We start from the raw sequence: 17,902 nt of genomic DNA, 5'->3' as shown, positions 1-17,902 counted from the left end.
ACTCTTATCTATGACACAATACTTCACTGTATGCCACTCCACTCTACTCTACGACACTTGGCTCTACTCCACTCTATGCCATGCCACTCTCCTACACTACTCCACTGTAAGCCACTCGACTCTACGGCAATCTTCTCTGCTCTACACTACTCAACTCTACAACACTCCACTCTACGCAACAACCTCTACACCATTCCAGTCTGCTCTACACCACTCCATGACACTCTATGCCACTCAGCACCACTCTACTCCACTCTGACACTCTACGCTATTCAGCTCTACTCTACTCTATGCCCTTCGACTCCACGATACTCTACTCCCTCCACAACTCTCCATGACTCTCCATGACACTCACTCCACTACATGCCACTTAACTCTATTGTACACCACTCTACACTACTCCACGCCACTCCATAACACTCCCCTTTATGACACTCCACAGTATTCCACTCTCCTTTACCCCAATACATTTTAGCCATGCTGAATAACAGCCACGCTGATGTGCCACATGGCTAAAACATATTGGTAAAGCCAATAGCTCTTTCACAGACGAGACCTATTGGCTTTGCCAATGCTTGTTTAACTATATTATTTCCTAATGGGGACCACCTATAATTTGGTGCCTGGGCCTATTTTCTGTCCTAATCCATCTGCTTCTACCAGTTTTGCCTGAATAGGAGTAACATTGCGTAGAAATTTGAGAAGAGAGTATCAGGGAACCCGTCATACAGTGCTTGAAGTGTTGACTTTTTGTATTCCAGGCGCTGTGGTCATCGCGTTCGTCGTCTGTTGGCTCCCGTACCACATTCGAAGGCTTATGTACTGCTATGTTCCTGAAGACCAGTGGACCGAGTGAGTAGAGCTCTCATTTCCAGTGTTTCTCGTAAAGGATGTGGGTGGTAGGCATGCTGTGTGTGTAAGTCCGAAGAACCCCACACGTATGATGATACAACCAAGACCTTAACATTCACTTGACATTATAGGATTTCTGGGTACTGTTTAGTACTACAAGACTCCACTGTGACATCCCAGGCATGCAGTACTGGCTGGTGCCCTCCTTGCTGTACCAGCCACACAAGTGTGCACAACAGGGTTCATCACTAGTAGTTACCACTAGGCCTGGCACCAGGATTCTCAACCTGTGGGACCATGAACACACATGGGTGAGGCATCACTCAAATGCACAGGGAAAGAAGGCAAAAATCAATAAAGGTTTACCTGGTACATGGGCTGGGGTCAGCCTCCCGCATAGACCCATCAAACTACTGACGAATGTCATTATTTGATGTTGAGGTTAATGCACAAACCAGAAACGTGGGTTTCACCAGTGCCGTAGCTAGACTAGTTGCCACCCGTGGCAGTCCCTGTGGCGACCACCCTGCAGCCGTATGTACGCCGTATGTATGCGGCAGCCAACCCTCGGCCGTAAGAGCGGGGAACCGCTGAACGCCTCCCACACTTCCCTTGCTACTCCACTGGTTTTCACTTCAAAATTATTTGCGATTGTTTAAACAGGCGTCCTTGAATGGTACATCATCTGAATTTTTTTTAGCACTGTCACTTCACTTGATTGAGCATACAACACTGTGCTTACACAGTAATGCCTTGCTTAGGTGGGCAAGACCCTCAACTAACAAGGGGTTTTGTGAAATGTACTGATGCCATATTTACAGTCAGGATGAAAATGGAAGACCATTGAGTTGAAGAATATTGCTTTTTGATATGTACTGCAGAGGTTGATTTTAGCTGCTTTAGTAAGGCTGGGTACTGCCAAAATTGTAAACTGTAGCTGTGAATATTTACTTCTTAGAACATAGATATTTAATACATATATATATATATATATATATATATATATATATATATATATATATGTGTGTGTGTATGTGGGCAGGACTCAAGTAATTGAATAAAAGCACGTGCATATAATTAAAGCTGTTTGTTTCTCGTTCGTGAAAGTCAGTGAACAAGCTGTAAAGGCGAAACGCGTCTGGCATCACAGGAGAGAAGTGTGACAGACTGAGGGGCTGCTACCGGTGGCACGAGTGCGGTAACCCCCTCTTGTGTGGCATTCCTACATGGGCAACCTTTTGGACATAATTTAATGTGGCTGGCCTCAGTCACGGGAATGCCCCGCCGCTGCCTCTGGCGGCTCTTCACCGTTCATGAAACTCGAGCGGTGTTAAGAAGGAGGGGGGCCTGAGCCACTGGCAGGTATCGGCAGAACATCAGCGCTGTAAACCCTTTTTTCCACCCACTGGGGAGAACATTTGAACGCAGCAACAAGGGCACCCACGGAGGTTTTGCACTATGCAGTTGGGCAAGATCAACTACAAAGACCATAATGCCTTGCCGCATGCCCACATGGGCAGGACTCAAGTAATTGAATAAAAGCATGTGCATATAATTAAAGCCGTTTGTTTCTCGTTTGTGAAAGTCAGTGAACAAGCTGTAAAGGCGACACGCGTCTGGCATCACAGGAGAGAAGTGTGACAGACTGAGGGGCTGCTACCGGTGGCACGAGTGCGGTAACCCCCTCTTGTGTGGCATTCCTACATGGGCAACCTTTTGGACATAATTTAATGTGGCTGGCCTCAGTCACGGGAATGCCCCACCGCTGCCTCTGGCGGCTCTTCACCGTTCATGAAACTCGAGCGGTGTTAAGAAGGAGGGGGGCCTGAGCCACTGGCAGGTATCGGCAGAACATCAGCGCTGTAAACCCTTTTTTCCACCCACTGGGGAGAACATTTGAACGCAGCAACAAGGGCACCCACGGAGGTTTTGCACTATGGAGTTGGGCAAGATCAACTACAAAGACCATAATGCCTTGCCGCACGCCCACATGGGCAGGACTCAAGTAATTGAATAAAAGCATGTGCATATAATTAAAGCCGTTTGTTTCTCGTTCGTGAAAGTCAGTGAACAAGCTGTAAAGGCGAAACGCGTCTGGCATCACAGGAGAGAAGTGTGACAGACTGAGGGGCTGCTACCGGTGGCACGAGTGCGGTAACCCCCTCTTGTGTGGCATTCCTACATGGGCAACCTTTTGGACATAATATATATATGTATAATATATTACATTGAGATTGCAATTTGCCTGTCTGCACAACCTTGGAGTTCTAAGGGTTAAAAAAAGTACAGGGCGGAGGTCATTTGACTCCTCCTCTTCCCTTCAACGGAAATGGTTAAATATCCTCTGTAATTTCCGCGACGCTATCATGTGACCAAGCCTCGTGTTGGAGGCGAAACGCGTCATGCGGACTTGCTGGGTCTATTATTTAAAATAAACCACTGAGTTCACGATACGAATGGGTTTGTTCTTTTCGTCCTTTTTGAGCTGCTGATAAAGAAATTGGTAGTGGTGAGGCGGCGGTCTCATCAGGCGGAGATTGCGATATATATATATATATATATATATATTTAATTGAATTAATCTAAACCATTTAATCTGTAAGTCTGATTTATAAAGTTACTGTTTACCATTTCTGTCTTTTATTATTGGGCATAACAGTGCTGCTTCTCTGCCTAGTTGAGCAAACTCCTTCATCTCAGGCTTCTAGGTCCCGCCTTTCTTCTTGTGTCTCCTGGGGAACCAAGTAAATAAAAGGTTTCTTATTGTGATGAAACATTACAAGAACCACTTTCCACAACTGTCGTACTTTTCTTAGCTGCGGTTCCACCAGCACCATATGTATGTTTGTTTGTATGTATGTATGTATGTATGTATGTATGTATGTATGTATGTATGTATGTATATGTAAATAGCACAAACCTAGCCAGGAAGCAACAGAGCACAGTACATTACATTAGGGGTCGGGAGATGATCTACGTAATTGTAGGAAATGACCATATTTTGTGTGATGTCCACCCAGATATTTGACCTATCTTATTTGCTGACTTTAGAACTCTATGCTCTCTACTGCTGCTAATTACTAGTAAAGTGCCTGTCCTCCCCCTGTAAACATGGCTACATTGGCTTATTCCTAACTGGAACATTTAACTTGTCTATAAGCCCCTAGTATATGGTATACAAGGTGTGCCCAGGGCCTGGATGTTAAAGGCTACTCGTGGACTGCACCATCTATTGATCATCCCCTACAGTTGCAGTGCAAACATGGATTCAGGCCTACTCGATGTACATTGATTGCTGCAGTGCAAAATCCGCAGTGCGACCTGTCAAAATAAAACTTTTTGAGAGGCGAAATCCGTCCTTGTAAAGATTAATAAGCCACTCCTTTGTAGGACTTCTAGCTCACAAGGCTGGGTACATGGTTTATAAAAGTAGAACATGAGATTTAAAGAGAACATGTGCTAACAGTGACTAGCACCCAAATATATTTTCACTGGTGGAAGGCTGGCTGGCCCATAGGGAAACACTGGGAAGTGGCATTATATATTAATTTTGCTATCTCCAGTTAGAGACTAGCTAGAAACATCAACCATTGTTATTAGTTATTAAATGCCCAATTCAATTATATATTTGGAATTTTAATTAATATTCAGTAAAAGTAACTTTTTGAAAGTTACCTTTTCTGCGCTTGATTCTTCTGGAGACTAATTTTAATTAGCTTCCCAGCAGTAACCCATTGAGTGATTAGCCCTGATGAATTGTGAAAACTGCTCCCAGAGCGAAGATAAAGGCTTGGGTGTGGGGAGGTGTTTTTGTTCCTCTGACAGGAAGACAGGTTGATGTGGGCACAGAAACTTAATGTACTTCCAAAGGGCCTCCCTATCACAAGCAAATGTTAGGTGACAGTCAGAAAGGCCCCAGCCTTTGTTAACCCAGTCAGGCAAGCACAAAACCCAGTGGGGTGTGATTTGCCCCCAGAACTGGTTAAGAGTGGCCATAAAGGAGAGGGCTACTTATTACCCTGGCCCCACCTCTGGGGGAACACAGGCTCTGCACAAAGGGAGAAGGGTGGCTACCTGGACATCTCCTACCACCCCTTGAAATTTGGAACTTAAAACAATGTTAGACTTTAAGATGTCTGTGCAACCAGGATTAACCACCCCAGCCTATCCACCCAAGGTGCAATCTTGCTAGGCTGAGAAGTCAAGTTTCTCCCACTCAGAGTTTCTCTCATCAGGAGCAAATCCAATCCAGCAGGCCCTTGGTGAGAAGGTATACAGTCTCATGGAGTCCACTGTTAGATACAGGGTCCTACCTTGCCCCGCTTGAGGATTCCGAAATCCAAAAAAGAGACTAAGGGCCTTATTTACAAAGATTTGGAGTAGGGTAGAGGTGCAAGTCTTTCTGCCTGCACACAAATTGGTCCCTAGCACCAAAGCAGGCACCCGTGCACCATGTTGCAAGAGTATCTGTGTTGTTGGCACAATTGTTTTTTCCCTCCTCCCCAAAAACAATTGTTACATGTCGCCTAGGGAGGCGCACGGTTTTGATGTATTCCCATATTTACGCTGTGTTGTTAATCTGGGAATGTGTCAGATACCATGGGCAATCAATGGGAACACCCACCGCAATGTCTCCATGGTACGCCTCCCCGAAGCAATGCAAGACAATGCAGCAACTTGTGCTGGGTTGCCTTACACCATATTTATGAAGCCATGAAAAGCCACGCAGGGTGGATTTTTGTGGCCTCGTAGATATAGCTCTGCACTCTGTCCCACCAGAACATCAAAAAAGTGACGCACAGGGCTTGTAATTAGGCAGCTAAGTTTGAAGATAGAAATCCTGACTGAGCAAAGGTGTCATAAGTATCAAGTCGGTGAGAGGACTTTTATGGGCATAAATTTAGAATTTTCTGCCTATGAGCTTTTTCCGCCAAAACCAATGGCTTTATCAGGATATCAACTAACACCTATCTGACTTCATGATGACTTCTCTGGATATATGTAGCTAGCTTACTGCGCTGAAGGATTTTGGCTTCTGTTTTTAAGACTAGGTACCAACGTAATAATTCAGACCAAGTGAACCTGGTTGGTGTATATGACCCCGGCTCCATCGTGGTCAGCCTGAAATCGCGTGTAGGTCCTGGTCTACCACAACTGTTGACTACCATTGGCTCTATGCACTTTATGATGCTATTTCGCCTTAAATGTTTGAAAATTCATATCTCCAGTTCCCCCTATGTGCTTTATGTTTTTTTGGTGTCATTTTATTTATTAAAATGTACTCTATTTGTATAATTTGGTTTGGGATTTTTATTGCTTCCTGTTTTGACTTTATTGCTGCTTTTGTTCTGAATAAATACTATACACTTAGCCCTATGCTAGGCCTCTCTGCTCAGAGCCATAACGACCAGGGGGTCGAACTCAGGTTAATTTAGTGACATTGGGGGTCCACCCTGATAAGAGCTGATATGATTGTTCCTTGAGATGGGTAATGACCCACCCCAGACAATAATCTAATTTTTACAAAGACGTGTACATCAAGTGGTGATTATGAAAATACTTTTTACACACACTTGGGCACAGTGAGATTATGTGATTTGCCCAGAATCACACATTGTGGAGTCTAGCCCCAGGACCAGGATTCGAACTGTGTGGGGAGATGAATCAGTTTTCAGAGGAATCTGATCATTTTAATTGATATTAGAATTCATAAATCTGTTCATCAAATGTATCAATTTCTCAGCTTTTGTGGTATCAGGCAAAGCCTAATTACCAAGTTTTTAAAAACAATGTGAGCAAATAACATTGACAAGAGCACAAGATGGTATATGGTTAAGAGGGAGATAGGGTATCCTTAAGATCTATTGGGGAAAAGTAGTGAATGTTGCATTGTAATGCATACTAAACCGGGAGCACAGCTTTAAACAATAGGAACAAACATAATTTCAAATAAAGCTTGCAGTTTCTCTAGAATAATTACTTACAAAAAAGGTGTGGTGCATGTAAAGCACTTGCAGCAATAGCAGTGATCAGAGAATGGTAGGGTTTTGTAAAAAAGCACAAAAGAGAATGATTTGAAAATGCACTTAGAAAAAGTGGGGTTGATAACAGTTTGCTGTCTTTATAAGGGGTCAAAGGCTGGGACAGACTAAAGGACTCATTTAGATCTTGATTGACGGGTTTCTCCCGTCCGCCAAATATAAATCCCATTATTTCCTATGGGGTTTATATTTCAGCGGACTAAATATCCGTCACCGTTGTGAGGGAGTAACCCGTCCGCCAAGATCTAAATCAGCTAACAATGTGATTAAGTAGTTTTCTGGGCTGTGATTGACTCTGAATCAGCCCTATGAACCTTTCAGAGACACAACTGTTTCACCATTAACCCCTTCGCTGCATCGGCAATTCCGCTGCAGCGCTAGGGGGAGGGGGGGAGGGCGCGGCACTCCCATGCTCGTGACGGAACCGCTCCGCCACGAGCCTCGGGCGCGCTGTGCTTGTGACGGAGCGGTTCCGTCACGGCCCCAGCCCGTTTAATAGAATGCGCCACGCAGGCGCGAAATCAGCGCCGCGCCGCGCGCCGAGCGGGCCGTGACGGAACCGCTCCATCACCAGCACAGCGCGACCGAGGTGACGGAGCAGTTCCGCCACCAGCATGGGAGGGGTTAACCATCAATGGGTAGTTTGCCACCTTGCTAGCATTTTACCAGCCTAGGATGCACTTTCATGTCTAGGCTGGGAAAGCAAATGGGAAAATGAAAAAAGCCTGTATTTTTCTATTTCATGACAATATTAAAACAGCACACATATGAGCAAAACACTTCCAATGTTCTGTACAGTAAGCTATACTATTCCTAGGTAATCTTTAAACCAAACAAGGAAGAATTGCTTGGTTGAAAATGAAAGCGGATAATTTTACACATTATGTGCTTACCAGCTTAGGGTCCTTCCAGAATCTCCTTAAGGGAAGAAATTGCCTTCACTTTTCTCATAAAAAAGAAGCAATCCTTTCAATTGCCAGTTTACAAATTAGTCTTGACAGGGAAAAGCTGCCCCTCACTGACATTGAGAGTGCCTTGTGATCAACAAAAGAAAGCCTTGAATGTGAGTGAGACGTCAGTCAAAGAGCACAGGCTGCAGGCCCACGACAAACATTAAAAAGAAACACACATGGCTTCTGACTGGGTCTTGGGAGGGCCACTGGGCTCACTTGGGTGGGCCTGACCCACCTGCCCCCCAGCTCTAGAAATGGGCCTGGTTACCACACTGGCTGACACACACTGTCCAGGGGCTGCTGTGAATAGCTTTCTACCGTCTAGTTGGCACAGTCTTCATCCACAATGTGGATGAAGACTCTGCCAACTGACCATGATGAAAACAATACCAGTAGGAAGAGATGAAAATGGATGTAGGCGGATGGAAGGGGACGAAATGGGGGTGAGAGAATGAAGAACGTGAAAAAATGATGGGCTAAATCTACAGCGGATGGCTGAGTATTCAAGAATATATGAGGGGCCTGTGAGTATAAGAAGAGGAACAACCAGATATCCTTAAAAGAGAATCTGGGGAAAGAAAAATATTGGTCCAGACCAAAAGAACATATCAAATTACCTACAAGGTGGGAGGGTCTGTTCCATGCATTACTGAGGTCTGTATCAGAAGGTCTACCCCCCATTCCAAAATGTCAAACTTGTAAACACTTTGGGGTCTATTACGATGGCGGGTGGACTTTGTCTGCCCGCCATCGCCCCAGGAAATGGGACTGCCCGCTATGTGTGCAGCTGTCCCAATGCATACGGGCCCCCAACTGTGGAACCGCATGCCTTTCCGTGGCGGCGAAAGGCTGCATCCCGCTGCAATTGTAATATGGATGGAGGTGTCTAGCAGACACCACCACCATATTAAACCCTTTTCCGCCCGGTCGGCTCGTCGACTGGGCGGAAAAGCGGCGGATGGTCTGCCCGTCCACCGCGGTACCCCCCGCCATCGTAATATGGCGGGGGGAAATGGGAGGCAGGCGGGGGATGATGTTGGGCAGATCACCACCACCATGCGGGCGGTGGCGATCCGCCCGACATCATAATAGACCCCTATGTGTTTTGGGTGACAGCGAAACAATATGGATTGCGGCCAAATATGCTCGGAATCATGAGGGCAAATGTATAGAGAATGTAAAACAATGAGTCAGATGTGTGTGATGAATTTGACATGAATGTAGATCATCTTTTTCTTTCCATTGTGTCCCTTAATGGGAGGTACTGTACGGGGATCTACTGCCTGGGACCGGATTGGTCTAGTTTAGGTGCAATTATTCAACGAAGTTTGCACTATCTGAAAAGTAAAAAAAAAAGTACTCTCTTAAGTTTAAGTTGTGCCGCTCACACTGCTTGTTAGCGCCGAGAGTTTGTCCCATGCTGTAAAATCAGAGTGAACGGCACTGCGCATCGCGCCAAAGGACACTGCTGCTTTCTGCCGCTTAACTTAAGTAGAAAATCTACTCGAGATGCACCTTCCTCAATACAAGCTGCAGATTTCCCAATGCAAGCGGTCGCAACCTGCTTCAGCCTGCATTGAAAAATCTCGATGGGAGGAGGTCTAGCGCACGGTTTTTTCTCATGAGTGCTCGCCAACTTAACGTTGGCAAGCTGCCTGAGAGAAAAAACTCTGCTCCGCGTCACTTCACTGAGTTTTTCGGAACTCCTCGCAGAGTGGGCAAAACTCTGCAAACTCCGCCAGAGGAGCGGAACTCTTCGCCCACCCCTAGTAATGTTAGGAAGGTTGCCATATTGATGCACCTGTGTTGCATTTAACCAAATTATGTGCAAGATTCCCCATGTCGGTGCTACTGTTTGTACTGAGCATTGGACCTGGTTTTTGCACTCAGTTGGGCCTGTTTACCATGGATTTGTTCAAGTGAGGAGCGAGCCCAATTTGAAACTACCTACACCACATATAAGGCACTGCACTCCCCATCACCCACCTACCAAACTGAAAAATTGAATATTTCAGGGACAAGATGTGAATCAAGAAACACTCACTCTCTTCTCCTGGACCACCTCGCATTCCATCTAGAGCGATTAATTAATCAGTCATTCTCAGGAAGCACAACAAGTATTTAGAACTCACTCCCTCTGGCCCTCCCTATGACCACACTCCATGCTACCCTAAAAAAAGATCTCAAAACTCTTCTCCTTGAAAGACACCTGGGGTACATAATTTTTCTCCCACTCACTCTCGAGTGTCTGCTTTACATTTTTCTTATGTTGTATTTTAAACATACTCCTACATTGATTGTTGGGGGGACTGTACTCATGTATGGTTTATCTCACACTTTTTCTCGACTATGAGGGCTCGATTCACAGAATGAATTTAAGACTCAATCCTAAACTTACTACTATTTTGGTATTCACAGAATGCACTTACTACTTTTGATATTCACAGAATGAACTTACTACTTTTGGTATTCACAGAAGTTAGGATTTTGTCTTAAGTTTGTCCTTAAGACACACTTAGGACAGATTTAAGTTAGGATTTGGTCTTAAGTCTGTTTTAAGTCTGTCTTAAGTTTGTCTTAAGACTGTCTTAAGTCTGTCTTAAGTTTGTATTAAGACAAAATTAAGACAAAATCCTAACTTCTGTGAATACCAAAAGTAGTAAGTTCATTCTGTGAATGCGAAAAGTAGTAAGTGCATTCTGTGAATACCAAAATAGTAGTAAGTTTAGGATTGAGTCTTAAGTTTATTCTGTGAATCGGGCCCTCTGTTCTTAATTCTTCCTAGATTGTATGTCTGTTGTATTCCTGTTGTCATTGTTTGGTAACTGTACTCCTTTAACCCCTTCGATGCTGGCCCGTTTCCGCCGCTATGCGGTAAACAAACGAACAGGGCGGGGCCGTGACGAACCCCAGCCGTCATCCGCACACGAGCACCGCGGAGCATGACGGCTGGGTTTCATCACCAGCATGCAAGGGGTTAAAGCGCTCTGATGCCTCCGGGTCACAAACATAATGACTGATAATAAAAATAACGAGCAACTGGCCAATTGGAAGCCAGAAAAGCAAGGCCAGTCTCAGAGGCACCAACCTGCAACGGTCTTTTCAGTTTCCCACACGACCCAGCCCACCTCTGCTGAGTTCCCGCTTGCTCTCTGTTTCCTTGCTGTGACTCACTCTAGTACATTTCTGTCTGTTCTTCGCTTCATTCAGTCGTTTTTTCAGTGCAGTCCTTGTTGACATGTCCTTGGCTCCCGCTGTAATCCTGCAGATTAGTCTGCAGGTACTTCTGTCATCAGTCAAGTGTTGCATCGTATTTTTGTATCACCATTACAGATAGATTCACACTGAGGTTTATTTTCCTTTGAGTCTGTTTTCTATCAGCTGTTCCTGCTTTTGCTGCTCTGTGTAGCAGGTGCCTGGGGGGAGGGGTTCTTATGTCTGGTGCTGGATCATAGCCTTCTACCCTGCTCATTTTTAGAGGTAACAGAGGAATAAAACAAGGGAAAGAAATACCTTTTATTAAGGGTCAACGCAAGCTTCCATCTTTACTGAATTACAGACAGACAGGCCTTGCTGCGTGACGTCATGGAGGACTCAGGACCAGCAGTAACAATAGTGTGGATTGAATGCATCTTTACAGTGGGTTTGTTTTTTGGGGTTCCTATAGGAATTCTTGGAAAATAGTGCTTTAGCTCAGTGACCTCCATGGAAAGGAATAAGATCACAATACAATTTCGGAGGGGCCTTGGGACTTCTCCCACGAGAAGCATCAAAGAAAATAATGAAAACATCGAGGTTTAACCCTTTGCAAGCTGGTGACGGAACCACTCCGTCACCAGCCACGGACGCACTGTGCTAATGACGAAGTGGTTCCATCATGGCCCTGCCGCCGCGCCTGTGCAGCATCAATTCCGCACCTGCGCTGAGCGTTCTTTTGAGCGGGCGGGGCCGTGACGGAACCACTCTGTCACAAGCACAGAACGCCCGTGGCTCGTGATGGAGTGGTTCCGTCATGAGCATGGCGAGCCTGCAATAGGAGCAAAAAGACCAAATGATATGCTAGATATGCTAGTCTTCCATATCAAATTCTGAAAAGCTCCATACATCCTATTACAATTTTGATTTTCTATATATTTTTGTTTGTGAATTAAAGAAACATTTTATAATTAGTGCATTAGTTTGATGTATTCTTGGACAGGGGTCACCGGCTATGATTTGTGATTCAGTGGGGATGCACAAATATCAAAATTGTTAAGAACCACTTGGTAAGTGTATTAGCCTCCTCTCCCTCTTTAGTCGCAGGGTCAGCTTCCAGCCCGGCAGCTGCCCCATCCTCCATGCAGGTCTCCAGTCCCTGAGGCTTTGCCGCTAAGTTATGGTGTGTAACAAAATTGACACAGAATCTTGCACTGAGCTGATCTTTCTTGCTGTCCACTGCTGCCTTTGTGACTTGCCTTTTGGCTGATTTGCACCGCATAGTGCAATTTAGATAGCACAGAAAGCTGTATGGCCTGGAGAAAGGTGAAATCCTTCTCTGTTCCACGAGGGACAGACCCAACAAATGGCAAACTCTTCTCATGGTAATGCTCTCCATGAAGGTGCCTAACTTTGCTTGGATAAGCTCTCACTGCTAAACCTGCTTGGATGAGCCACTTTCCACAGTATGACTGATGAAGTTAGAGCAGCCTCACCGTCTTAAGGCTTTTTGGAGCTCTGGACAAGACATATTTTGGAGCACCCTCTTGGGAACAACTTTTAATTTATTACCAATTTTAGCTCATTCAAAACTTCATGATGCTAAAACAAATATTCAATTTTATGTTAAACTTTCAGAAATGGTGGTACACAAAAACTGCCACAAGCCCAAGCTGCCCTTACAGCTAACAGTAGGAAAGAAAACTTGAACAAGTATGGATAAAGCCATTTCCTTCTGCTGTTGGATCTGAACGTATTTTCTTACAACAATAATATATTATGTGGAATTCAAGGTACCACCTGCCTGTTCTTTCCACTGAAGAAAAGAAATGGTAAGGGTAAGGATGACTTGGGGGATGTTTGATGGACTAGTGCATGATATTAAATTACAATAAGCTCACATAGCTCTTCTAGTTGTCAGATATTTGCAATCACAAATAAATTCCCCTTGACAGTAGCCATTCTCAAATGCAACAGTGAAAATCAAAGCACTGCCTGAAGGATTTTCACCACTCAATCAAGTGAAAACTGATCATTATCTCATTAATTCTCTCCCTTTACCTTGTTCATCCTTACCTCTTTCTATGTAAATGCATTTCAGGCTACATTGTGAAATCTACCTTTGCTGAGTATGAGAAACAGTAGGAGGCGCGGTACAGGAAAAGGATAGTGAGGTAAAGAAAACAACAGAGAGAAAGAAGACAATAAGAAATAAAGATACAGAGAGGTAGCATAAGGAAGTGGTAGGTAAGAGCGGTATCGAGATAGGGAAGCTTTTAGTGTGAGGTTGGAAGGCAGAGCTAGACATATGGGAGGATGCAATGTAGAGAGAAAGAGAGTATGGGGACTACAGAGTGGATAAGATAGAGATGGTGTTACGGTAGAAAGAGATGTGCTTTAGATGCTAGATGCAGCGAGAAGTGGTTGTAGACTGGTAGAGAGGTGAGGTAATAGGAAAAGTATAAAGATGTGCAAGTTAGAGAGAAAGTTTTGAGGTTGAGAGAGGGGCAAACTGTGAAGTGAGATGTCGAACGACATATCAGGGAAAGAGAGTAGAGACGCAAGAGGGGTATGGGGTAGAAAGCAGTGCTTAATTTGAGCCGGTGGCTGCTGGCACTCATTTTTGGGGACCAGCACTTATTTTTCCTCATTAGACATTTCCTGAGCACAAGAGAGATAAAAAGGCACAAAGAGGAAAGAAGAAGGAAGAAAAAGACAGAAAAAAATATCACTAAGGGAAAAAGCAAGGACTGGGAAAGGTGCGTTAAAGGGCAGGGGGTGTCTGGTAGGGGATTAAAGAGGCCAAAGGTGGATTCTGCACTATGCAGCCCTGGTATCCCATGTGCTGACATTTAGATACCCCTGGGCAGCATTTTGGGCATTTGCACTCCTTATTTTACAAATTAAGCACTGGTAGAATGAGATGTTATTTGTAGGGAGGTAGGTGGTGAATTAGAAAGACAAGGGTGAAGTGGAGAAAGGAAGGTGAGGTTGAATGGGCGTGTAGTAAAAAAGAGTGGGAAGGTAAAGACAGAGGTGTGGTTGATTGATGTATAAAGAAATACGTGAGATAGAGAGGATGAGTTGACATTGAGGAGACAAAGTGTGAAGGAAGTGAGAGAGTAAGGAGGTAATGAGAAACTGAAAAAACCAGTAGAGTTATACTTAGCTCGAGAGTTACTGTAGCTCTCCAGCTACTTCTGAGTAGCTCAGCTGTGTGTAGCCAGCTTAATACATTAGAAAGCTTTTGCTTGGTTGAATTATTATACATATAAAAAATTGAAATTATAAAAAACTTTTAATATTAGTAGCTCTCTATGTGTTTCATTGAATGTAAGTAGTTCCCAGTACAGGAAAGGTTGGAGACCCCTGAGTTAGACTAAGAAAGGTAGCAAGAAAGGAGTATGTTAGAGATGTGTGGTAGAGGGAACAGAGGTGGAAAATGATGGGAGGTGGAGAGGTGAGGTAGGGAATGACTGGTAGAGTAAATTAAGAGGACAGCGAAAGAGCAAGAGGTGGGATAGAGAGAGAGGAAAAGGTAGAGGGAGGTGAAGTACAGAGATCTGGAAGAAGATAGAGGGGTGAGGTGAAGTGAATAAACAGATGAGGCGGAGAGAAAGGTGAAGCTGATGGAGGGAGGTGAGATGGAAAGTGAGCTGTGATGCACATATATAGAGGTGAGGTAGACGACGAGACAGAGAGGTGGAGATGTGGAGGCAAGCAGAGAGAGGTGGGATAGAAAGAGGTGCATTTGAGAGAGTAAGATGAGGTAGACAGAGTGGAGATATTGAGAGGTGAGACAGAGTACACAAATAGGGATGTAGAGATTTTCAGCAAGAGAGAGATGTGACAGAAGATGCGAGGTGAAGTAAAATGAGATACAGGTGAGAAGAAAGGTGAAACAGGGACAGAAAAGTAGAGGGTGATAGAGACAGGTGGCATGGAAGCTATCAGAGAGTGGGGTAGATAGATAGGGCAGTGAGATAAAGTGAAGAGGGGATTTTAGGGAATGATGGGGTAGAGAGAGCTGAGGTACAATGCTGCAGAGAATTAGCGAAAGAGAGAGGGGAGTTCAAAAGAGTGAGAAGTAGAGACAGTGGCATCGTATATAGATAGATAAAATGAAGAGTAAGGTAGAAGAAACTAGAGAGAACAGTAGAGCGGCAAAGAGGGCTTAGGTCAAGTAGGGAAACATAGGACAGAGACAGAGACAGATAAAGAGACAAAGAGTAGTAGAAAGAAAGGTAAAGACTGCTAAGCAAGAAAAGATATATACATCGAGTGAGGTAGTGGTAGGTAGAGTGGGAGAGAGGTTGAGCAGGGGCCGCCTTAGGCATGTGCAAGCTGTGCACCTGCACAGGGCCACCAAACCCCAGGGGCCACCACACCAATATATATCCTTAATATAATAATCCTCGGAGGATGGATACATATTTGTGTGGCGTTCGCTGGCAGGAATTTGGCGGCCTCCAGCTCTTTTCCACTTCCAAACACCCTGACCACCCCTCTTCACTGGCCCCCGTGCTCCGCCCCACCCGGACCCCCTCTTCCGAAGCCCCCCTACCTACGCTCCCTGCCCAGGGCCGCCGTGAGCCTAGAGCCGCCCCTGGGTTGAGTCACAGAAAGAGACAGACGTGAGGAAGAGAGCAACTTTACTTTTTTCCAGGGGGGCGCCGGGCAATAGCCCACTTTGCCCATGCCTTGAAAAGAGACCAAGCAGGTTGCTGCGAGTATGGAACTGGAAAAGAGGTACTCTGGAAGTTCAACAGCTGGCATTTTTTTTTCTATTTATTCCGAGCTGGCTGAGGCATTTTATAGACTCCTTACTATAAATGTTTTTTCAGAACTTGGGGTCATTTTGGGCATGGACTGAAGGGGAACAGCCATAATTCTGTGGTTCTCCTGCCACATTTAAAGGTGGGGGAAATGCTTATTCACCCTGGTACAGCCGATGCCAGTTGTCACACAAAAGCAGTGGCATACCTCTACAAGATGGCTGTCTTTCATGCATTGGGTGGTCCGTCCTACTCACAAACAGCTGTTCCATTTTAATTTTCTCAATCATGGTGGACCCTGGCAGGGAAAACACATAATGAACCCCAAGTGAAGGGTAAAAGCTAGGGGTGTATGTAACTCTCATAACTCCGTGTAGTGTAATCATGCAGAATTAGCTCAACATTCTGCAAGATTATGCAGAATTACGCGAGACAAGTAATTATGTACTCAGCACTATCAAAAATGCCATCCCACACCCAAAATGGACAGAAGGGTGCCTTTTGCCCTAAGAAAAAAGATCTAGATGCAACAGAACACAAACAGCAACGCGGCTCACACTTACTAAATGTGCTCTTGTAGTAGGATTTCTTCCCCTAAATTACGCTTAATTACCTGAGTAAATGTAAACGTTTTATTAGCTGTAATTCCATGCCAAAGAGTAACATAGAATTACCGAAATTACTCCAATTAGACCGGCGTAAATAAAATTACTCACAGGCCTAATAAGAAGTCACTTTGTTAATCAGAAACAACCCCCGCATTAGGGCTTTGTTTCCGAAAAATGGAATTCAGTGCTACTAACAATAGTAGGAGGGCTTTGGTGCATGCACTGGGACATGATCAGTTCCTGTGTCCTCCTTAGAGGAAGACAGCTACGTTTTGTGAAGTTTAGAGATCACATACCTTGCAAAGATTTTGTACATTTTGTGTAAAGAGGAACACTTTAGCAAAAATATTTGTGCATAAGAATTTACCTCAGAACATTTTTGTGGGATGATTTTGCAAATACAAGGCAGGCAGTTTTTTTAAAAAAAAGTTTTCTCTGCAAAATACTTTTTTGCCACCATGGTTTCTTGTCTGGAACGCAATCACTCTTCATAAGGCTTGGTAGCCTTGTCAGAAATCGTTTTTTTGAATCAAAATAGATTTTCTACCCACAGGTAATGCATAGACAGACACTCCCAGTCTCATGTCTACAACATCTAGCTCACCCAATTATTCATCTATTGAGGCACCATCAATGCGCTCATTCTTGTGCATCCATTCATTCACTCAGCTTTCATGCATGCATCTGTCCTTTTTTTTTTTTTTTTTTAGTCCTCATTAGTGCAATTTTATTAGTAAGGAGTTGTCGGGGCCCCAAACTCTCTTTGATTTTAGCCTTCACCGTCATATATCCGAGTGTATGTATCTAGACAGTTCCCCTGGAGCGTTTGAAAGAGAGGAGGATTCCCTTATTTCCATTACTTTGTAGAAGGATTTAGTGTAGGGGGGAGAGCTAGCCATTTTGGCTACTCAAACAGGCCTTCTTCCTGATTTTCTATTGCTTACACATAATCATTGGACTTTTGTATTGGTCTCTATGCGCCGTATCAGCCTTAGAAGCAATATCAAAACAAATACAAGAACAGTTAATCAAACAAATTAGCTTAGGCTTATCTGGTAATTTTCCCAGATGTCCCAAAATTTAAGCTTTTTACTTGGGGCTTTTCTTTTATCAAATTTATATATTCTTAAAATCGATGTTAACCAATCACTATGGGATGGAGGGACTGTGTTTACCCAATTCACACAGATTTCTCTCCTTGCCAGCAGTATTAACATGAAAAGTAAATTTTCCTGTGCTATAGAGAGTTTTTCTAAGACATTTGGGTTCCTTACCCCAAATATAATTAAGTCAATACTTACATTTAGATGTCTTCCTAGGACCCCCTCAAGTGTCTTACCCACATCACTCCAGAATCCGTCGAGAAGGGGGCACTGCCGAAACATATGTAAGTCGTTGGCCCTTTCCAATCCACATTTTGGGCAGACTTTCACTACTGTCCCAGCAAATTTCGACAGTTTTTTCGGGGTCCAGTAGGC

The 17,902-nt window shown here is 44.3% G+C and overlaps 1 protein-coding gene across 1 annotated transcript in view; it reads left to right on the top strand.

Moving 5' to 3' along the window:
* The window catches only part of NTSR1 (neurotensin receptor 1), a 914,324-nt gene that overhangs the window by 871,414 nt on the left and 25,008 nt on the right, over positions 1-17,902 (top strand). The window contains exon 3 of the mRNA XM_078650426.1: positions 762-852. Within this exon, the coding sequence (XP_078506552.1) occupies positions 762-852 (91 nt within the window). The remainder of the gene's footprint in view (positions 1-761; positions 853-17,902) is intronic.

Source organism: Lissotriton helveticus, chromosome 7, assembly GCF_964261635.1.
Source record: "Lissotriton helveticus chromosome 7, aLisHel1.1, whole genome shotgun sequence".
Lineage (NCBI taxonomy): Eukaryota > Metazoa > Chordata > Amphibia > Caudata > Salamandridae > Lissotriton > Lissotriton helveticus.
Note: the sequence above shows the minus strand (reverse complement) of the source record. Positions and strands in the feature narration are given on the sequence as shown.